At 41.1% G+C, this 21,800-nt stretch overlaps 1 protein-coding gene across 1 annotated transcript in view; it reads left to right on the forward strand.

Annotated features, from left to right (window-relative positions):
• Positions 1–21,800, forward strand: part of nrxn3b (neurexin 3b) — a gene marked incomplete at both ends in the record, with an annotated part of 315,810 nt that overhangs the window by 78,361 nt on the left and 215,649 nt on the right. Inside the window, 2 exons of the mRNA XM_084000441.1 lie at positions 13,690–14,128; positions 18,381–18,764. Coding sequence (XP_083856567.1) covers positions 13,690–14,128; positions 18,381–18,764 — 823 coding nt within the window. The remainder of the gene's footprint in view (positions 1–13,689; positions 14,129–18,380; positions 18,765–21,800) is intronic.

The raw sequence follows: 21,800 nt of genomic DNA on the forward strand, positions 1-21,800 counted from the left end.
AAAAACACAAATCACAACATGGTCTTTAAAATCGAATTGAAAGTGTGAAAGCTGCAGAGGAAAAGTCAAGAAGTGAAGATTCTGTCACACACAGCCATTAACACTGTGCAGAGAGATTGTATGGGGTTAGATTACTCCTGACCTCACCACTGAACTGAATTCAATGCTGAGTGACACAGTGTTATAAACTGTGATGTGCTCACTCATTGATGAATGAACCAAGGGCATTTCAATAGTGACTCTGAGGCGTCCTTTAGAAAAAAAAAGTGGATAGACCATAAAGTCAGTGGCTGCTAATCTTTGTCCTGACGTAAACTGCACTATTCAGATCAGGAAAGTGATTTGTGACCTTTTCCTCCTTCAGCTTTTAGTAATGCTTATGGAAAATCTGTTGAAAATAATTTTCAATGGTATGTATGCATTACATTATAGCAATGTGCTTCGCACTTCGCCGAACAACGCCCCTTAGCCGTGGTATAATGAGCATACACCACGGCCTGTCGTGATATATTGCTTAAAGGGAAAGTAGCATTTTTTTAAAGTGGGGTTGTATGATCTACAAATAGCCCCTAAGTACTTTAATTGCAGTAGAAGACTCTCTGCACTCCTCCCGTTAGCAACGCCAGCCCATAAGCCCTGCCCAGAGATTTACAACATACAGTGTTGTGAATGGACCCAAAGAAACTGCCTATTTTCGCGGCCTAAAAGAGGTTTTACCTGAAAAAAAATACACAGTTCCATTGTTCGCTATAATACAATTTTTTCCAGCTCTTCAAAGTGCAGGAAAAACTCAGTCTTTATTTGGACCTAACCAACTTACGTATCCCTCTCCGCCCAGGGTTAGCGCCCACCGATCAGCAGTTGGTTAGGTCCAAATAAAAAACTGCATTTTTCCTGGGGGGTCCATTCACAACACTGTATGTTGTAAATCTCTGGGCAGGGCTATGGGCTGGCGTTGCTAACGGGAGGAGTGCAGAGAGTCTTCTACTGCAATTAAAGTAATTAGGGGCTATTTGTAGATCATACAACCCCACTTTTAAAAAAATGCTACTATCCCTTTAAATATATATATATATATATATAATTTTTTTTTTACATTGTATACTTTAATCATTGTATACTTTTTTATAACATTGTATACTTTAATCCCCACACCTTTTTTTGTGGCATTTCATAAGCCTTCATGTTAAAGTTTACCCTGCCACTTCGTCTCAGGATGGCCGTACTCCTCTCTCTCAGCCTGCTGCTTGTTTTTTTTTTTTTTTTTTTTTTTACTTACATCACAACCCACTCAATTTCGATAAGAGCCAATAAAGTCTAGTGAAATGCTGCCAACCTCAGTCTAGCAACTTCCAACATCCTATTCATTGAGCCAAGCTGGCTTCCATCACAACTACTATACACTTATCCTGTTTTTGAGGGTGTACACACCACACATAAGCACATTTAGGTGACGGCTTAGAGAAAGTCACCTTGTCTGCATTGTTTTATGTTTCAACTGAGTGGCTCAGGCTCCTGTTCCTAGTCATTACCACGTTGGCTAATGCATCCCCTCATCCATCCTCGAGCTGCCATTACACTTTCTGTTTTCACACACACAGACACACACACACACTGTACTATATACAGACATACATTTTTTAACACTGACCCAGCCATGCCCGCACTTTTACCTGAGGCTCCATGAATAAATAGTTTAGATATTCTGAGCTTTGGCTTCACTCTAAATGCACATGTAATTTAACACTCAATCTGTGTTTCCTTTTTTTTGGAAAATTGCCTCATTTGATTGTTTGCTTAAAGTCTACGGCTCCCAGTTTGCAAGTTAGCACACAAAGTGCCAAACACAAAGGAGGGGGGGAGCTTTTTAGAACAAGTTTAAGAACGGCCTCGTGCTCCTTCTTTGTATCGTCAAAGTATTATAGCTGAACAAATACATTAAAAGCCACCTGGTGTTCAGCAAGAAGGAATATTTAAAATCCCAGTGTATGCCCTGTGATAGAAATACTCCTCCGTCTGGTGTTGTATTTCATGCCATTTGTGTATTTATGAGTGTGCTTTTGCAACATGGAAGGATTTGTTGATTTGCAGCTCTTGACAGCCGCGGTGGCCATTTCAACACCAAGCATGAAACATAAATGAGCAGTTGGGCCAGTGCTGCATGGAGGTCTGCCAGGTGTATAGCTTTGTATATGCTCTGAACACACATTCTTCAAAGTATGGTGAAGTGACTTCATCCGATTTGTTAATGTCAGGGAAACATTCCTGTGTACACCTTGTTCCTGCTTAGTAGTTGATTATTGATCTGTGAATACAGAATGGTATAAACTGATGACCTTAAATATGTATACAGTGTATGTATTTTGTTTAATTGCTTATGTTTCACTCCCACGCTGGTGTTTTAGTTTGTACAGAGCTGTAGGATGAAGATCATGTTGTTTGTATAAGTACTATAGATGATGCACTATATGTTGATGCAGTAAATGCCCACACAAGGCCTGTACTAATCCTGGTCTGAGCCTCCTCACTCATCCTCCAGTGTAGGCAAATATGACACACTCCATGTGGGGAATATATCTAATATAAAACTTTTGGGCCACTCAGCCAAGTTAGCAATTCGTACAGCAAAATGTTTTCATTAGCTATGTAGAACTGCTGGTGCTGGCACTATTGTCAGCATCAGACTTTATTGAAAGCATAAAGCTTGACCGGAGCCAGTTATATATCTATTTCTGGAGGCTTCATATTTGCTTAACTTACTATCACCATCTAGAGCTAACCCCCACGATCCATTTACAAAGCACTAAAAACAAACACGACCAGGTCAGAACCCTAGAATATGACTCGACCGGGTTATTTTTTCTGGCTATAGTGTCAGCTCCTCTCAGCCCTTCATCTGATAGCTTCTCTCCCACAGTCTGCACTCACATACACAGTATTTTAATACAGTACAATTCCCAGCAAAGCTGTTCTCATTGACATTTTGCCTTGTTGACCAACTGAAAACAATAGTCTGAAATAGTGACAAAAATGCAGCCCCTTAAGGCAACACGATCTGTACTAGTGGTACTGTGATTTTGACATTAGTTGTCTTCTTTTTTAAAGTCTATTTTTTTGGACTGTTTGCCTTTAGTTGAGAGAGACAGGAAATGGGGAGACAGAGAGAGGGGGAATGACATGCAACAGAGGGCCACCAGATTCGGGATTTGAACTGGGGCCGGCTGCAGTGAGGACTGTAGCCTCTGCATATGGGCTCCTGCTCAACCCACTGAGCTATACGACGCCCCAACAAAGTTTTCATCTAAAGTGATCACTGAGAGAGAACGTTAAAAGCTCATTCAGGTCAAATCACAGTTACAAAGTGCTTTACAGATCAAGTAAAAATAACACAGTCATCAAAAACATTAAGAAAAACATAAAACCAAAAACCTGATCTGCTTTACGGAGTGAGATAAAACAGTCAGGATAAAAGCATAAAACCATAATCAGTAGTATTGATAATAAAACAAATAGAATAAATTAAATACAATCAAAATAAAAACAATAAAGGTAATAGTGACAAGGGAGAATTCTGCTCAGAAAGTTGCCAGGTTTGCTGCTGGTGCTCCTCTGAACGTCACTAATGAGGTCTGAAAATTTAGCAAATTCAGTGACAGGGACGCTAAGTTGTCAGCACTGCTTATTTGCATTAATCATTGTGAAAGACCAGTGGTTAGTTAACCACTAGGAATGACCCTTTTCCACTGAACACGGTTATTTGATTAATTGTTCCCATAAAACACTCTACTTCACATTATTTCAGCTTTAGAGATACAAATAAATAGATGAATGTAAAGATGGTACGTTTCATCGTGGGCCGTGATGCGCAGCCTGTCGTGTTGTGTCGTGTCCTCCGTGTGTTTCCCATATTATCCCAACAAGTGTGACTCAGCATGAGTTGGCACTTGAGAGGGAGCGGTCTGTGGACGGGAGGTGATTCAGAATGTGGTTATAGGTGCTGATAGCGTAGTGTGGTCCTCCACTGTTCATCACGCTTTGCCCCATTAGACAGGCATGATGCCATCTGCTACCCAGGACCATGGCAACGGCCACCATGTGATCTCCTGCCATTCACAAGATCTCTTTGATCATGCTATTAAGCTCAAGTTGAGTCTTTTACTGTGGATTGTAGTCCTGTATTTGCATACACGCTCTCGCCTTCGTGCGCATTTTATGCATCATCTCTTTGTCTCTCTGCCTCTCTCTCGCTCTCCAACACCATATTTATTCCTTCCTACGCCCTCCACCTTTTTCTTTGGATTCAATATCCTCGGGTAAGGATGGAGTGATTCAGTTGAGTTCGGCCCTTTGCTTGGATCAGAGTGCATCAGTATTTCATGTTTGGCTGTGTGTGTGTGTATAACGTCTGGCTAGAGTGCTTCAAATGCCACGGCAGTACAATGTAGTTGTATGTTGTTGTAAAATGATCTTTATAAAATAAAATAAAAATCACTTGGAGCAGATGAATAGGCTGATGGAGGCATGTGTTACTACAGCAGGAGGATACCTTCCTTTCTTTTCCGTCTGACAACAAAAGAAATGCTGAGTGTTGCCATCACGACCCCTCTCTCGCTCAGTCTTCTCTGCATTCATCTGACCCCCTAGGCTAAATGGGATGTCATCCAAACACAACACACATACACAAACACGCTCCGCCTATGCTCGTGTTTTGCCATGTGGACTGCAGTGTGTCACAAGACAGCAAGGCCAGTGGGCAGCCGTTCACTCTCCGGTCAGACTCTTTTTTTTTTTTTCCTCTTCTCTTTGCACGACCACACAGTCAGCAGCGCCTTCCGCACCGCCCCCATCAGCCCCTCTCACGCCACGCGGCCCCTCCTTCTGCCGTCACAGGGCACCCGTGGCGCCACTGGAGTCGTGTTGTGGCAACTTGTATCAGAGTGTGGGGGCGGCCGGGGCACGCGCTGTCATCTCTGCTGAGAGAGGTGGAACTGCATGCAGGAGGTGAAAGAATGAGGGGATGATGATGATGATGATGAGTAACAAACAGAGAAGCATGTATGGGCAGAGGGAAGGTGTGAGCTTTAAAAAATTAAAGGGAGACACTGCAGGTGAATAGGGTTAAAATTTGATATCACCATGAAACCTCCCAAGTTTATCACTTATTACAAGTTTTGTCAAATTTTATGTTTAAATATGTAAATGAGGCAATATCTGATGCAATATGCGCTAATTTTCATACATTTCCAGAACCGAAATCTGAAAAATGGATAAAGCCACTTTCAAAATTCTTGTTTTATTTATTGACATATTAGAGTCAGAAGTTTTTACAGAGGGGATTTTGGATATCTCTTTTATCACTTTGTAAATGAGAAAATACTGTCACCAGCCCAAAAAAATCCAATTCCGCCATGTTTTTAGGAATAAAATGTTATATAAATCAGGCTTTGAATGATATATCAACAATTCCCTCTGTAAAAACCTTCAGAATATAGACAGGAATAAAACTGGAAGGTTTGGTGTAAGTGCTGCTGAAGTGGAGATTTCGGGTTCAGAGTCTGAGGAAAAACTCATTTTGAGAAAACGGCCTTTAAAGACTTAAAATCCCATAGATTGTTAATGTTAATCATACTTTTACAATTGGTTGCGGATATGGATGAGATGACAATTTTTGGAGCTTACATAATTGTTTAGGGGAGAGAGAGCTTTACAATGATACCTGACATGACATGGGTCAGACAACAGGCACAGCGCAGTATGTCAGAGTAGCATGCTAACTTTTGGTGAATTTAGGAGAAATCTACTGACAAAAGAGACAAGACTTTTCTGAAAAAATACATGTTAAGGAAGAAAAATAGGCCAAAATCTCAAAATTGTTCAGTGCATGAAAAAACAGTGTTTTTGCCTTGGGTGTCTCACCATAAAAAAAATGCAGGGGGGTTAACCGAATGGAGAAGACAGGTGCAGGTGAGGTGACTGTCAGCGGATGAGGGACAGAAGCAAATAAAAAATAATCATTTGGATGGAGATCAAGAGAATGATGAGTAAGTGAGAAGAAGCAGAGAGGGCAAGAGACCAATATTTGGCATTTTAGAGGAACATTTGTCGTCATCAGATTCTTTTAGTCACCACAGTGTGTTCAGGCTCCGCTTGTTTTCCCCCAATACAAATGCAAATGTCACCCTGTCCTTTTAATTATTTTACTGTTTTTTTAATGCCCCTTCACAGGGCTGAACAGTGATGGATGACTTTAAACCTCAGACTTTAATGGAATGCCTTCACCTCTAACCCCCACCCCACACCCCCAGGCTAAGCTGTACGCTAATTTGTACCCCACATCCTGGGTAACGGTAAACCTTGCACATAAAAGTATAAAAATACATTTGCTGAGAGATATTTTTAAATAGTAGAGTCATTGTTCCAAGGAGCACAGTTACACCTATGATAACTGATAGCATGAGAGGAGCAATGTTGTTACTGTTTACAAAATTAGAACTTTTTTTGTTAGTCATGCTCCTCTAAAAATGCACAGCCAAAAACAGACTCATTATCTTTCCCCTTTTTTTCCCTGAAACCATTACTGCTTCGTGCTTCTGGCTCAGAACAAGTACTCCCTCTCTGCCGTCACACAAAGTTTCCACAGGAAATGTAAACCACACATCACACAGTGATGACCTGATCATATGGTTTGCTAGAATATCCAGATATTCTTGTATCAGTGTTGGCTTGCGTTCTAAATTTTTTGACAGTAAAGGAATAAATTGACATTTTTGGAAATGCGCCATGCTTTCTCTCTGAGAGTCAGATGAGAAGATTGATAACACTCTCATGTCTGTATGCAGCAGGAAGCAGTGGGAGAGTAGATCAGTGGGAAACAGCTGGCGTGGCTCTGTGCAAACATGAAAAAACAGACTATATTATATCTTGTTTGTTAAAAGCAACAGTATTTGACTTTTTCCTCAATATTTTTTGTTGACATATGATATAACTTCTAGTCTGCCTTGTACTTCTAACCAATCAGAGGTCTCCAATGTCAAAAGTAGACGTTCATGGGAGCTTCTGATCCTCCACTCTTTACCCAATGAGCCATCAAGTTAGTATTATACTGTATAGTGATAGACGTTGCTGTGGTAGACTCACAGGCTAACTAGCTGCTGAGTCCTGGATTAGCTACTGCAGCGTAGAAGATGAGGATGGAGCTGAAGGGCTGGGTGGAGCGTGATGGAGCAGAGGTTAGCTTTAAGGTTTGTGGGAGTTCTTGATGTCTAGAACCACCTGCATATCAGAGCTTTAATCTGTACAAAATCATCTTTAGTCCTGGAGTCTCCACTGGATGAATAAACCATTTGCAACTGATCTGGCAGTGGTCACCATGTAACATAACAGTCCGCTCTTTTGAAATTGAATGCCAAGAATTAGAATAATATATTTTCTGTTACCTATAGTTTTTATTCAGGTTTAACAGCAGACCAGTGTTGCAGTTGTCTAGCCCTGTTTATCCAGAGTTGTAGAAAGTGATATAAAACTAAACTACTATAAAAATTTAACCATTTGTGTTAACCGTTAAAATCTATAATCAGTTCAACCTCGAGTCCAATTGAATGTTTTAAAAAGTTCCTCACTTATAGTGTATATCACATTCACAAGGTGTGTTTTGTGCACTTCACCTTTGACCTTTGACCCTCAAAACTCTTGTGTCTTAGTGAATATGTCTGCAAAATTTGAAGAAACTCTGTCTGAGATATCATGTCCACAAGTGAGACACATAGATTGACAGCCTGAAAACAATATGCCTCTGGCCTTGGCTGTAGCCGGCAGGAAGATATAATGAGGCAATGAATGGAAATAAACAGAACTATGAGGCTATAAGACACTTCAACACCTGAGGAGTTTTCCCAATATGTCACAAGATCCTCTTTCAAACAATTGAAGTTCTGAGATCAAAGGAACTCATTGTTTCTTTTCTGATGCTTTAATCATTTGAGAGATGAAAGACTACATACCCTAGCTGTATTACAGCTGCATGAAGGACAAGATTAATCGGTACTGGACAAGCTGGAAACAAAGCAGCTCCAGCTAACGCTATCCGCAGCCATCACACATCCAGCAAACTATGAATGCAGGAGAAGAGATGATCAGAAGTCAGGAGAGTAACTTTGCTGCAACAGACAACCTCACTTCCATTTCTGTCAGTCAATACAGAGGCAGTCAGAGGTTTGCTAATGGCCCACAGCTCTTCAACCAGGACCGACATGAGATTAAAGTTAATTACAAGTTTTGATGCAAACCGCAGCATCGGTGGAAAGTTTTAGATTTAGTATTTCGGCAGTGGTTCACCAGAGTAAAGGTTCGTGAGCTTATGCACATAAATTGTGTAGGAGTGTTGCGGTGCACTGAAGGTTAATGGTATAGCAGATAACGGCACATGGGCTGTAGATGTATGATTTTAAGACAGGGATGTGCAGTTTAAAGGTCCAGTGTGTAATATGGGGGTGAAACTGTGATATCCAGCGTTCAGATTCTAGTTTGCAGCGCTCACTCACTCGCTTGCACTCATCCCTCCCGTCAGCAAAGTGACAGTGGGCTCCGAGGACAAAAAAACTTGGGTAACACTTTATTTGACACAATGTTTTGTGTTGTTCTTGCATAGATTAAATGATTTGTATTTTTTCACTTTTCTTAAAGCAAACCACTTATAATGACTTATGACCAGCTTGTAATGTGTTATATCAGTCTATACCTGAGCAATTTCATCACTTTACTTGAAGCACCCAATGACCACTTACTGTAGAGTAAGTTATAATAACATTATAATGCATTATACTAGTGATTATGATGCATTATAAAGAGTTGCAATGTATTACACAACTATGATAATAATATATACGTATAATTAAAATATACTAAAATGGGGTAACACTTTATTTGACGCCTTTCTCTGTAACACATTATAACTGTTAACACTGTATAACTATAGTTATGAACACTCATAAATGATCATAATGCTTTATAACAATAATCATAACACACTATAAAGTATTTTATCATGACCTATAAGGTCAGGTATTATAATACGTTATAATTGTTAGTAACTCACTGACAATGTCCACATCGATAATGCATTATAAATATAGTTATAATGTGTTATAATTGCAAGACCCTTGCTATATGTAGATATAAAAGAATAATTATAAGGATTCGAAAACCAAACAAATTTTATTTTATAGCGATTATACACCTGGATAGTATATTCAGATTTTGCCAATAAACCTTGCCAATTATTACACACTGAACCTTTAATATCTTAGAAAAGGATAGGAAATATCTGATTGGTGACAGAATAATAAATACATCTGTAGTCTTGATTAGTTGTGATTGCATTAAAGCACCTGCTGCTGAGTGACGAATGGAAGAGTGCAGCATCTTCAAGCTGCCGTGCATATGGTGCCACACTGGACCGCTTTATTTCAGCGTGACAGGATGAGACAGATTTATTGAGAAACGCTACATGCTACGTGTCTGCTGTGGTGGAGGTGGAGGTGGAGGAGGGGGAGGGAGTATGTAAGTTCATGCAACAGCTTGAATTGACTCTCCTCACAGTTGTATGTGTATGTTGGTTTGAGTGGTAGTCTCTGTGTGTTGCCATGAATAGTGTATAGCCCTATAGCACAGCTGACACCGCCTGTCTGAACAAACATCCCCCACTAACCTCTCCAGTGCTATCTAGTGATATGGAGTGTGTTTTGGCTTTATGTGCCATGATAGCCTGAGGTTTAAATTATCCACCGCTGAAACTGCACTGCAATATAGTGGAGGTGAGTGGAATTTAATTTCTCCTGCTCTTCCATTATTGTTTCTGGAAAGACGCGTGCTGGAAATTTTCAATATGTTTGGAAAAAAGAAAATTAAATTGAATTTACGTCCTTTCTACTGGCTTGAGGGAAGAAGTCTTAACAGTGGATATCCCAAAACTTAACTGTGGGAAGATATCTGACTCTAACGCTGGTGTGCTGTTACATCCCAGTTATTATCATTTGGTAATTATGTCCGTATTGATCTGTGGTAATGATTACTGAACTATGGCACCAAGGATTCATCAGTTCAGTCACACCTCTGGTTATATTGTTTACTCTCCATTGATTTTCTCCAATGACGTACTGTATGTATTGTACTGTGTCTGTGCGGTTATGTTTGCACAGACAGCACAATGTTATTTTTTCCTGTGCATGTGTGTGTTTGAGCAAGTCAAGGGATCAGGAGCACCTTGTGCATGTGTGTGAGAGCGTATATCATCAGTTTAGTGGAATTACCCTGCTTCTTCATTAACACCGGGGCTAAATCAGCAACTGACAGCAGCTGTGGCCGGGGCCAAGAGGACATGAGCACTGATCTGAAGTAGATTAGGGAGGAGACTGTGTCTGTGCTTCCACCCACCTGCCCTTCCCTCACCCTGCTCCGTGTAGCCTCGCCGGGGTCCGATCAATACACCATCCTGGAGCAGAGATGGAGGATCTGGGCTTTATGGAGTCGTTACAGTCCCCTGTGCGTGCTTTATGAATGGGCCCCATAAGGCTGTTGATAGACCGGAGGATAGCGTAGCAAAGCACAGCCATAACAAAGGGAAAGATGAGGTACACATAGCCGCAGCAGTCACTTCCTGTTTTATAACATCATTTCGATTACCTTATTGATCAGCTTGCAGCAGAACAGACAAAATCATAATCCCCAAACAGATAGTTGATTGTAAGATTAGTACGTCCCAGAATAACATTGCAGTGCCTGGGAGAGTTTGTAAAGACTTTCCACTGTCAAGAAAACTAAGATGGAGAGCAAGGATTTCATGAGTCTGGGAGAGAAATTGGGGTGTTAGAGTAAAAGAAGAGGCTGTTGGAGCTCTGCTGGTGGAGACCTTGTGTTGTGAAGGATGCACAGAGTTTAATTATTCTGTCCATGTCTAGAAAGTCTATTTAATATGTCTCAAAGACAGAGACGGAGTGCCTTGGAACTTGGGCGAGTTTGAGCGATTTACATCTGAGAACGGCACAGTGGCCATCACAGTGCTATTAAAAAAAATTCTCCATTGCAAATGAGCAGCATTAAAGCATCTTTTTCTTCTCTCTTTCTCTTTTCATGTAATATTCAGTTTGTTCTCTTGGCAAAGAGTAGTCTAAAAGCTCGCTGAAAGTGGAATGCAAGGTATTTGGTTTCAGAGGAAAACATCAGTGTTTCAGAGTCAGTAATGGTGGTTGAAGCTGGGAGAATCTGGGAGCTGCAGGGCGGCTGTAACTCTTCTGTGAAATCTCATTTTCACAATCATCCCTGTTTTTCATTTGATGTTTATCACACTCTCTGAATGTACATTGAATGCGACAGTTGTTTTGGAGACACACGCCCTTGACTGATGACAGACACAGGACTAGATTTTTCTTTCCAATCTACAGTTGAGCTGATAATCACATGCAAATACAAAAAAACAAACAGATATTGAGTCCTTAGCAAAGCCAAACACTGCTGAGCCACAGTGGCAGCTGTTTGTAGCTTTTTATATATTACTGGATGCGTCCTTGTGGAGCTGAAACAATTCATTGCTTAATTAACTACAAGTAATTTGCAAGAATCTTATAATTGATGCAGTATTTAAATATTTTTGAAGCAACTTCTCCCTCACATTTTATCGACTAATCTGCGTCGAAGGGGAAAGTAAACAAACCACTGGATTTTACTTCCTCAGCACTTTTTTTTCATACTGTAGAGGCTCTGACATACAGTATGACAAACATGCAGTTATTAAACACCATTAAAATAAAAGTTATCATTTGCCTTGTAGCCTTTCTGACATTTCATCTCGGAGGTGAGTCCAGTTTCAGCAGTGGGTTAGACATCTTCCCTGCTCTGTCCTGTTGAACTTCAACTAAGGAAGAAAACAGAAAATCAAAGCCTCCAGGGTCTGCTCCATGAAATCAATTTTACTTTCATAAATCCCCATTAATTCCTCCTGCTTCGATCGCATTCTGACTGCCTTACCGACAAAAGACTGACCATGAACCGTAGAGAGAACGGGGGGGCCGCTACCCTTCATGTGTGCACTCCTTCTGTTATAGAAATTCAGCTTGAATAATGCTGTTTGTGTGTATTCCCGCTTTATATTACATAAATGAGTGCTGTCTGTGCAATAAATGAGTGTTTAGGAATTTTAACCATCATCTTACTGCATAGATGTAATCACTGATATATTTTCTGGGTTGGACAAAAGGGGTTACAGGGATGTTTTTTTTTTTTTTTTTACCCAAAAGCTAAAAGTCGTTCAAGACTGAATAATGAACAGTTTTCACCTTCACACAGGCTAGAAATCGACAATCAGAGTAAACAGCAGTTTCAACCCTGCAGCTTACTCTACTGTAGCTTACTGTTCACACAATCATTTAGCATTTCCTACTGTAGCTATACTGTATTCAAGATCAAATGAACTTCATTAGTACTGCATGGTGCATTACCACTAGATTAAGTGCTCGACGAAGTGTGTGGTTAGTATTTTGTTGTGTGACATGTTGAGGAGATTAAGCTTGGTCATTAACCGCATTGACAGCTGCATCACTGTGTTTGTACTATACATAGATGTACACACACACAAACAGACACACACAGGTTTGAAAGCCAACAGGAACATTTAATCTTTGAAATCTCTCCCTCTTTTTTCTTCCTCACATCTCTTCTTCCTCTTGCAGTTTCCTTCCTTGTTGCTGCCCTTATTCCCACCAGTCTCTCCCCCCTGTTTTTTTTCTTCTTCTTCTTCTTCCTCCCTCTCTTTTCCCACTGTCTTGTCAGTCCTCCTCAGCGCTCGGGTCACCTGTGTTGATTTACTGTCAAATCTTCCAGGATTATCGGTAATCCCACAGCAGTAAAATCTGTTTGCTGACAGCTGTGCTCCCTCTAAGTGTTGCTGTTTCCTGTGCACACACTGCCCTATATACCAGAAAAGGCCTGTCTTCCTCCCCAGAAAGGAGGAAAAACAAAAGAAAAAACACTAATTTTCCGCCCCAGCGGATTCCAATTGACAATATTCTGCTCTCTTTTTCCGTGGTGTTTTGTTGTATTTGACTGTAATGTGGGAATGCTTTCTACTTTTATGGATTAGGGGGTTGAGCTGAATTTATTGTGTGTAAATAGGTATGATATTGGATATTTTCTCACAGGGTCACAGATGCTCCCATGGGGGTTCACCCCAAATTCATGAAGCCTGCTCTTTTTTTCGAACATCACTGGGGATGACTCAGCGATAATTTGGCCATCGCCTCTCAAACCTCATCCAGTCGGCAGCAATCAAATGAAAATATAGTCATGGATTTGTGCACAATCTCCTTTTCATTGGGGATAAATTGAAGGTGAAATAGAAAATGATTGAGAAACAAAGTGGCCCACGCACACCTTAAAATATTAGTTATTAATATTGATCCTGCTGTCCTCCAACCAGCAATATGTAATATCAGCCGAGTACGATGCTGTGATATTACAGTTTTCCAATGGAGTGCAATTCATTCATACAGAAATACATATTTTTTAACCATTATTGCTCTGGCAATTTACAGCAGCAACTTTTCACACTGTGGTATAACCATTGTCTTCACACTTGTGTCTATATTGTGTGTTTGTGGTATGTATGAGAATGCTACAACCTTTGTATTTCCTCCACAGGTGGTGTACAAGAACAATGATATCCGCTTAGAGCTGTCCCGCCTGGCTCGTATCGTGGACCCCAAGATGAAGCTCCAGGGTGACATTGTCTTCAAGTGTGAAAATGTCCCCACCCTCGACCCCATCAACTTTGAGACCCCCGACTCCTACCTGGCTTTACCCAAATGGAACACCAAACGCGTGGGCTCCATCTCCTTTGACTTCCGCACCTCCGAAGCCAACGGGCTGATTCTCTTCACCCACGGTAAGCCCCAGGACCGACGGGACGCTAAGGGCCAGAAGAACAACAAGGTGGACTTCTTTGCGGTGGAGCTGCTGGACGGTGGGCTGTACCTGCTGCTGGACATGGGCTCCGGGACCATCAAGGTCAAAGCCACGCAGGCCAAGGTCAACGATGGTGCCTGGCACCATGTGGACATCCAGAGAGATGGACGCTCAGGTAAGGAAGGAAGAGAAAAACTATTTCTGATTTCAGTTTTCTCATTTTGATGTAGCTGTGACCAAAACCTTTGGGAACATACAGTATATTACAGCTACACAGTTAACCAGTGTTAGAATCGTGATTTTTTTGTTGAACACAAGCAAAACTCTCCAGGGCTGAAAATGAAGCCATTATAGTCGTGTCAAAATGTGCTGTTCCTGCAGGTCCCCATAGACCTCCATGTTAAAATGTCTAACTAACAGCAGAAAGAAACATGTTTACTGCCTTTACTGCTTATTTCCTCCTTCATAACGACTGTATGGGGGATGATGTTCTATATAACTCACCCGTTACATTTTTTAGTAACACTTAAAGTAATGTATAATTAAAGGGATAGTTCACCCAAAATTCAAATTTCACTCATTATCTACTCACCCTCATGTCAACTAAGAGCTGTGAGAATTTTCAGAGTCATCCGTTCCTTCTCTGAGTTATGGGGGGGTCCGCGCAGCAGTATTTGTCCATATAATGGTTGTCAATGGATACCAACTTTCTTCGTCCAAAAAGACACACCAAAAAACATCCAAATACCTCCATACTGCTCGTCTGTAATGTCCCTCTTGTATTGAAGCCCCGACACGAGAAATTGTTCCGAAAAAAATTAAATAAGTCTATATTTTAAGCTTGTTTGTAGCGGAAGCTCCCTGTGTCTCAGTTCACTGCTCTTCCTGTGTCAGTGCAAATCTCTCCAATACATGAGGGACATTACAGACGAGCAGTATGGAGGTATTTGGATGTTTTTTGGTGTGTCTTTTTGGACGAAGAAAATTGGTATCCATTGACAACCATTATATGGACAAATACTGCTGCGCGGACCCCCCAGTAACTCAGAGAAGGGACGGAGGACTATCACAGCTGCCCAACTATCCCTTTAAAGGTGTGGCACTTTGAGTGACAGGTAAGGGACTGTCTGCTCCAAACACAGGCTCTATTTTGGATTAGTAGAAGTCAGGCACAGCCAAGATGGCGGTGGCAGAGCAGCAGACCCACTTCAAAACTGCTCTCCAGAAACGTACAGGTGACATCATGGAGGTCCGTCTTTATTTATAGTCCACTGTTTCACAACAGTGTCGCAGTTTGTTAAAGCACCGTGATCAGCTTGGTGCTTTGGAAAGCGCACCGAGGGCTCGTTATGTCACCGTTTCTCATTTCTCTCTCTCTCTTTCACACACAAGCACAAACACATAATCAAGAACGGCTTCAATCAGAAAACTGAGCTCCCGCCTCAATTAGAAATGTGTTGCCTTTGGCCATGCAGTATATGAATTTTATAGGCGGAGGGCTGACAAGGCAAATAATCTACCAGAGAACGGAGTCATCAAGCAGTGAGAAATAAAGGTACACTATAGTACAATAGATCCTAAAACACTGGATGGGGAATGACTAATATTCTCTGCAATATTGCTATAGGGACTTAGCTTGGTATCACTTTGCACAGGCTGGGTGAACATCTATCATTTCAAATAGGAAATGCACAGTTGAATTATTTAATTCATCAATAATTACAGCGTCTTTCACAGATAACTAGTGGTCTGTACCCCAGAAATAATGACAAATGCTTGTCTTAAATGTCCCTCAACACTAAAACCTCAAGTTCTGCTTCCAAATGACCAGCAGTGTTTATTCTGACCAAGACTCATCAAGCTCAATCAAACGTGTTTAATCTACGCTGCATTTTAGACTGTAGAAGCTGTAACCAAGTGAATGAAAATTCCCATTAGCATCACCTGCACTTTGTGTTTACTGCTAATTAGCAAATTACAGCATCCCAAAGTGCTATATTAAGATGGTGAACCTGGTAAACATCATACCTGCAAAATATTAGCAGCGCCAAGAACATGTGCACTTAATAAATGACAATTTGTTAACACCCTGTAATATAAACTGTAACAAACAAATTGTTATTAAAGACCTGACATGAGAAAATAGTTTTTAAACACCATCTTTCCCCACCACTCACACGTTGCACTAGTTCCCAATACTCTCTATAAGGTTCCCATTCTACAATACTGATAATAACAGTGCATCTCATTTTGATATGGAGGAATTATTTAGCTGCCACTGTGGCACAGCACCAGAGAGAATCAAGGTTTGAATCATATTACTGCTTATTTCAGCATCACATCCACAGAATGATGTAAATCTCCTCAATATATTAATTTCAGCAGTGATTTATTGCCAGGACAAAGTCATACCTCTCTCCGGATGGTTGCTGGGCTTGTTTCCCCTTGTTTCCTCCCATCTGTATGTCCTCTGACCTGGAAACACGGCCAAATACACAGAAAGTATTAGAAGAAGATTATATTAGAGAAAGGGGTTAGAAACTTCTGTTGCCGTGAGCTCCAAACCCAACACAATCTCTGCATTAGGCGGGATCCTCTAGAGGACTCGGATGTGTTAGTCGGCGCTACAGCCTGTGTTATATATCAGGTTAGAGCAGCCAATTTAGCCGTGTGTCAGAGCTCGCTGCTTTGATTAATCACCGGCACAGCCCCCAGTGCGATAGCAGAGCAGAAAGTAGGATTTTCACAGGGAAAAAGAGGAATGAGACAGATATATGGATACCAGATTGAGGGATGGTTAAGAACAGGCATAATCACACTTGTGGCTTGAGTGAAATGTTAATAGAAGTTGCAAGTGAATTAAATTTCTTGTCCACAAAGAGCTGGAGCCAAGATCGCTCTGTCTGGCTGCAAGGTGAATGTAACAGAAGTAAAATGTGAGAACTCATATTACACCGTTTTTCAGACGAGCTAAATTTGGGCTTTATGAAGAAAGGATGTTTCATTCTTGACCTCAGTGAAGGCTGATAGAGAGGTGCGCACAGAGATAATGTGTTAGAGGAAGAGATCATCTGAAGTTAAATCCTCTTTTTCCTCTTTAATAATTTATGTCTAAAAGCACAATCTGCAGATGTTACGCCACATTACAAGTGTATTCATATTTCTAACAGAAAAAGAATCAATTGAAAATAAATTGTGATTGTGATATGAATTTTACACCAGTTTTCTTGATGTTAAGTAACATTTTTAACATAGTTTAAAAGAGCTGTCAATCACTGTGGGATTTCCTGCAGGCATCAACCTTACAGTTTATCTTTCAAAACCTTTTTTCTACCCTCTTTGTTCTTCGCGGCTCTCTGTGGAGAAGAAATGATGAAGGAACCCTGCGAATATATGAGCTAATACACAGACGTCTTGATGTAATCTATCTGAGATCACACATAATGTCTCTACTGATTTTGTCTGTGCTGTCATTGTTTATTTGGACGATGTAAATCAGTTATCACTGCATCTTTGCTTTTGAAATGTAGTTATGTATTTAGCTTTACTCTGTTCTGTGACTGTTGATAATGCATAATGTAATTGATATGTTTCTCTATTTTGCTAATTATCTGTTGGTTTTACATTAATTATACATGTTATCAGGTTTTTCTAACTATCTCTGAGGTCTGGGCCTCTACAGATGTAAAAAAAAAAAAATCTATTAATCTATAAAATATAGGGAACATGGCCTGGAGACGTATCGGCTCACAGTGCCCTCATGCCATCTTTCTTGAATACAATTTTTTCTCCTCTGCACCGTTCTGCAATTTTGTGACTTAAATAGAGTTCCCCTGAAGAGAGTGTTACAAACTCAGTGATCGGTGCAATTTTGGCTGCCCAACATAGCTTTGCACCTCCACCCACGCAGACCTCATCTTGGCATAGACACAAGAGTGTTGTGCTATTTTCTCTGGCCTCTTTTTGTACAACCAGTGCCTCAGCTCTGTGTCCAAATCCACCGTGGGAGAAACTTTAGACTGTGTTAGGCTTTCCCTTCTGTCCTCCCATTGATGAATAAAAATGCTTCCTTCGGTCTCACATTTAGTTTGAAAATGTCATTTTAAAATATCAGTTTCGATGCAGCGTCAAATCCCGTAAATTGAGGGCAGTAGCTGTCACTTGTTTTCAGTACAGTTACTGTTATTTCAGGAATTTAGCAGACGCAGGTTGTGTTTTCTGGCATCGAGCAAAACATGACAAATCACTTAACTAGTAGAACATGACACCTAATTTCAAAAAGTCCAGTAAGAAACCACTGACATTATCTCAGTCTGCCTGCTATTCTTTTAAACATATACCAGCAGTAGATTACATGGCACATTGACACTGCATTTTTGTAGTGTAGTGTCTCACTGGTGTTTATTTATGTGTTTTTCTCCCTCCAGGCATCATCTCAGTAAACAGCCGTAGGACCCCTTTCACCGCCAGCGGGGAAAATGAGATCTTGGACCTGGAGGGGGACCTTTATCTGGGTGGTCTCCCTGACAACCGGGTGGGTTTGGTGCTGCCCACCGAGCTCTGGACCGCTATGCTCAACTACGGCTACGTGGGCTGCGTCCGGGACCTGTTCATCGACGGACGGAGCAAGGACATCCGGCAGATAGCCCAGTCTCAGAACGTGACGGGCATCAGGTCCTCCTGCAACAAGGTGACGGGGAAACAGTGCGACAGCAACCCGTGCAAGAACAACGGGGCGTGTAAGGAAGGATGGAACCGCTACGTGTGTGACTGCACCGGGACCGGCTTCTGGGACAGCACCTGTGAGAGAGGTGAGACTTGTTGTTTACTATCATTTTCCTCTATGTGCTGCTGAGTGTGTTGTTTCTCTCATAGTGATAAGTTCTAAGTCTTATTGGGTGTGTCAGAGGACTTATTGATTTGCTAGGAAAGGACTTCTTAAACAGGCTCCAGCAGCTGCACTCTTTATGTGCAGAGGAATCTGTTTGTCATTGTGCTTAAAGGAAGAGCGCTGTGTTAACTTTGTGTAGATTACAAGACTGAGATAAGAGGTCACTTCACAAAGCTGAATTATCTTTTGTGCTCTCCCAAATATGCTTGCAAAGTGGCAGTGATGTAGCCACTGTCTGCTAACAATAGCTTTTTCTGAGCGAGTGGACAATGCTCTGTTTCAGCAGACAGGCACAACTGTGACTCGGGACACTTCCCTCACAATATTTATGGAAGCTTTGCTGAAAGATTTAATAGGATTTCTCTTTTCTGCCAAGTGGCTTTGGAAAAAGCGACATTTTTTTCTCCCCTCTCTCTTGCTGTGGAAGGTTCTGGAGTGAAATTGAACTTCTCTCTGGTGGTGAAATGGCCTCTCCTTGTCTGGGTTTTAAGAGCCTGGATGCATTAAGTTTTTATGAGACGGCAGAGATAGGGACACTCCAGGCTGTGGGAGAGTATGTTATCTGACTATTGTTCGGATTGTTCTTGAGTTTTTTTTCTAAGTATTTTGTAGAGTTTTTCAGGGTCAGTAGAGAGCTTCAAGTACTTTTCTGAGAACTCGAGTATGTAAAGTAAAAAAAAAAAACATACTTGGAGGAATAATAAGTATCTGGAGAGAAGGTTGCTACAACCAGCAGAGCGTGTGACTATAGGGAGTGGTGGGTGGGCTTGTATCTTATGCAGAACACGGCCTGTGTAATATAATACTGTGTAGAGACTGAAACATGCTCCTTCGATGCTACTGACAATGTAGCGCTGTAACCTCTGTAAATAACATATCCTAGAAGCAGATGGAATTCAATAGGGAACATAAAAACACATGCTCATAATACACAGGCATTAATAATAAAAAAAAATAGAGTTAATTTTACATCGCTGTAATGTAAAGTACACGTTCTGTCCATTTGTGGAGGAGCTGAACTTCCAGTGGGAGTTGAGTTTGGGAGCCGGGGCCTGTCTGATGGAGTTAACCTCATCTTAGCTCCACTGTTGTGTCTATTTTGGTAGCAAATCCCATGATGTTGCATCTGCACGAATGAAGGGGAGGGGGGAAAGGCAGCTGTGAAGGCAGCGGTGTACTGGCCAGGAAACACTCAAACAGAGCCAATGTGCCGCAGTGACCTTTCGCCCATGGGAAGAAAACATTAAGTCACATGTCCCGAACACTCCATACAGTCACTTCTTCTTCTTCTTCTCCGGTCCTGTTCTGTTCACTTCCCCCACACACACACACGCACACACACACAGCGCACGCTCTCTGAATGGTCACATCTCTGCATTCAGTGAGTGCCGTTGCCTCTGGGTGATAACCCGCGGGACCATGCGCCGGCTCTCCAGCTCTGGAGCTGCAGAAGAAAGCTTCAGTCTGGTCAGCAGTTGTTGTTGTTGTTTTTTTTTTACTTTACACAATGAACCTTGAGATGTGGTGGAATGTGCTGATAGAGGTAGAGCTGTCTTGACTTGAGTTCATGCCTCTGGATTTTTTAGTTTCCTGGTTGAATCCCTCCCAGCCAGTTTATTCTGTATGGAAAATATGTTGCTGCAAAAGGAGTTTGTATTCAAAATTGTTTCGACACTTCACCACACAGTGCAGCGGAGGTTTATGAACAGAAAACTAACCTGCAACAATGTATATGCTCACTCTCTCATTGTGAAAGGGGCATGTCAATTTACTGGTTATCAGTGTTAATATAACACAGAGTGTATTTCCAAAGTCTGAGAAAATAACCATAATTACAGTATGTTGGCCTGGGTTTGGAAACTAAAAGACTAAAAGACTGTGTAGTTTTAGCTGTGAAGATGAGTTTAGGAGAATTGGATGTAAACACCAACAGTTTGATGAAGAGATAAAAAACAATTTTCTCAGACTGAGGAAAGTCACTCCTGTGAAACCTTATGATATAACACTAAATCACCGGTACACCTTCATGTGTTTAATGAACTACTGCCAGGCATCCCAAATACTCAGACAAAACAAACACTTGAGAATGGCTCCTCAGCTTCTGGGAGCTTTGAATGAGTGTTTTGAATGAGTTTTATTTTTCTTAATCTTAGAAGATCTCTTTTTTTTTTTGCATTTACATTTCCTACATTAGCTGCAGTCCAAAAGTGAGCTGTATGTTATAGATTATAGGGCAGTGAAAAACACAGTTTCCTTTCCTTTTTACATTTACATAGAATTTCAGAATAAACAATAGAGTGAGCTAATGGAGCAAGCCCAGACATACTCTTTATAGCATTGCTCCATACATATATACATACATACTGTATATACATACAAACATCCATTCAATGTATAGGAATTGAATGTAAATCGCACAATTATTGTTCTAATGAAAGACAAACAAACATGCTGTTTCTTTTGCAAATAGTACAGCTCACAGCTCTGTTATCTTCCAACTGTTTGTGTCATGTGACTGTTTTTGGTTCAATCACAACCGCATGACTGGGCCTGCAGTATAAGTCGGCCTCCTTTAAAGGGATAGTTCAACATTTTGACAAATTGGCCCATTGCCATAATCCCTATAGTTTTAGGAGTAGGTTCGTTACCTTTAATTGTCGGTGTAAGATGTTTTTAGAACGGCGGAGCAGAGCTGTTTTTTGTTGTTTTCGAGGCAAATGCAGAGACTGCTGCCAAAAAACTTCCCCCGGCGGGAACGTGCATCAGAGGTTTTGCATGAGTTTACCTTGAAAACAACTCTGTCTCGTAACGTTCCGTTATTATCTCATAGCGTGGTGAAAGTGAAGGTCACACTAGAAGAGTTTTTGGATTGTGTATTTGATGAGGGAAACCAAGAAATCTCATGAGCCTCTGTAGCGTAGCTCTGAGCAGCTCACGGCTCTGCTCCGCCGTTCTA

This window comes from Trachurus trachurus (assembly GCF_905171665.1).
Source record: "Trachurus trachurus genome assembly, chromosome: 24".
Lineage (NCBI taxonomy): Eukaryota > Metazoa > Chordata > Actinopteri > Carangiformes > Carangidae > Trachurus > Trachurus trachurus.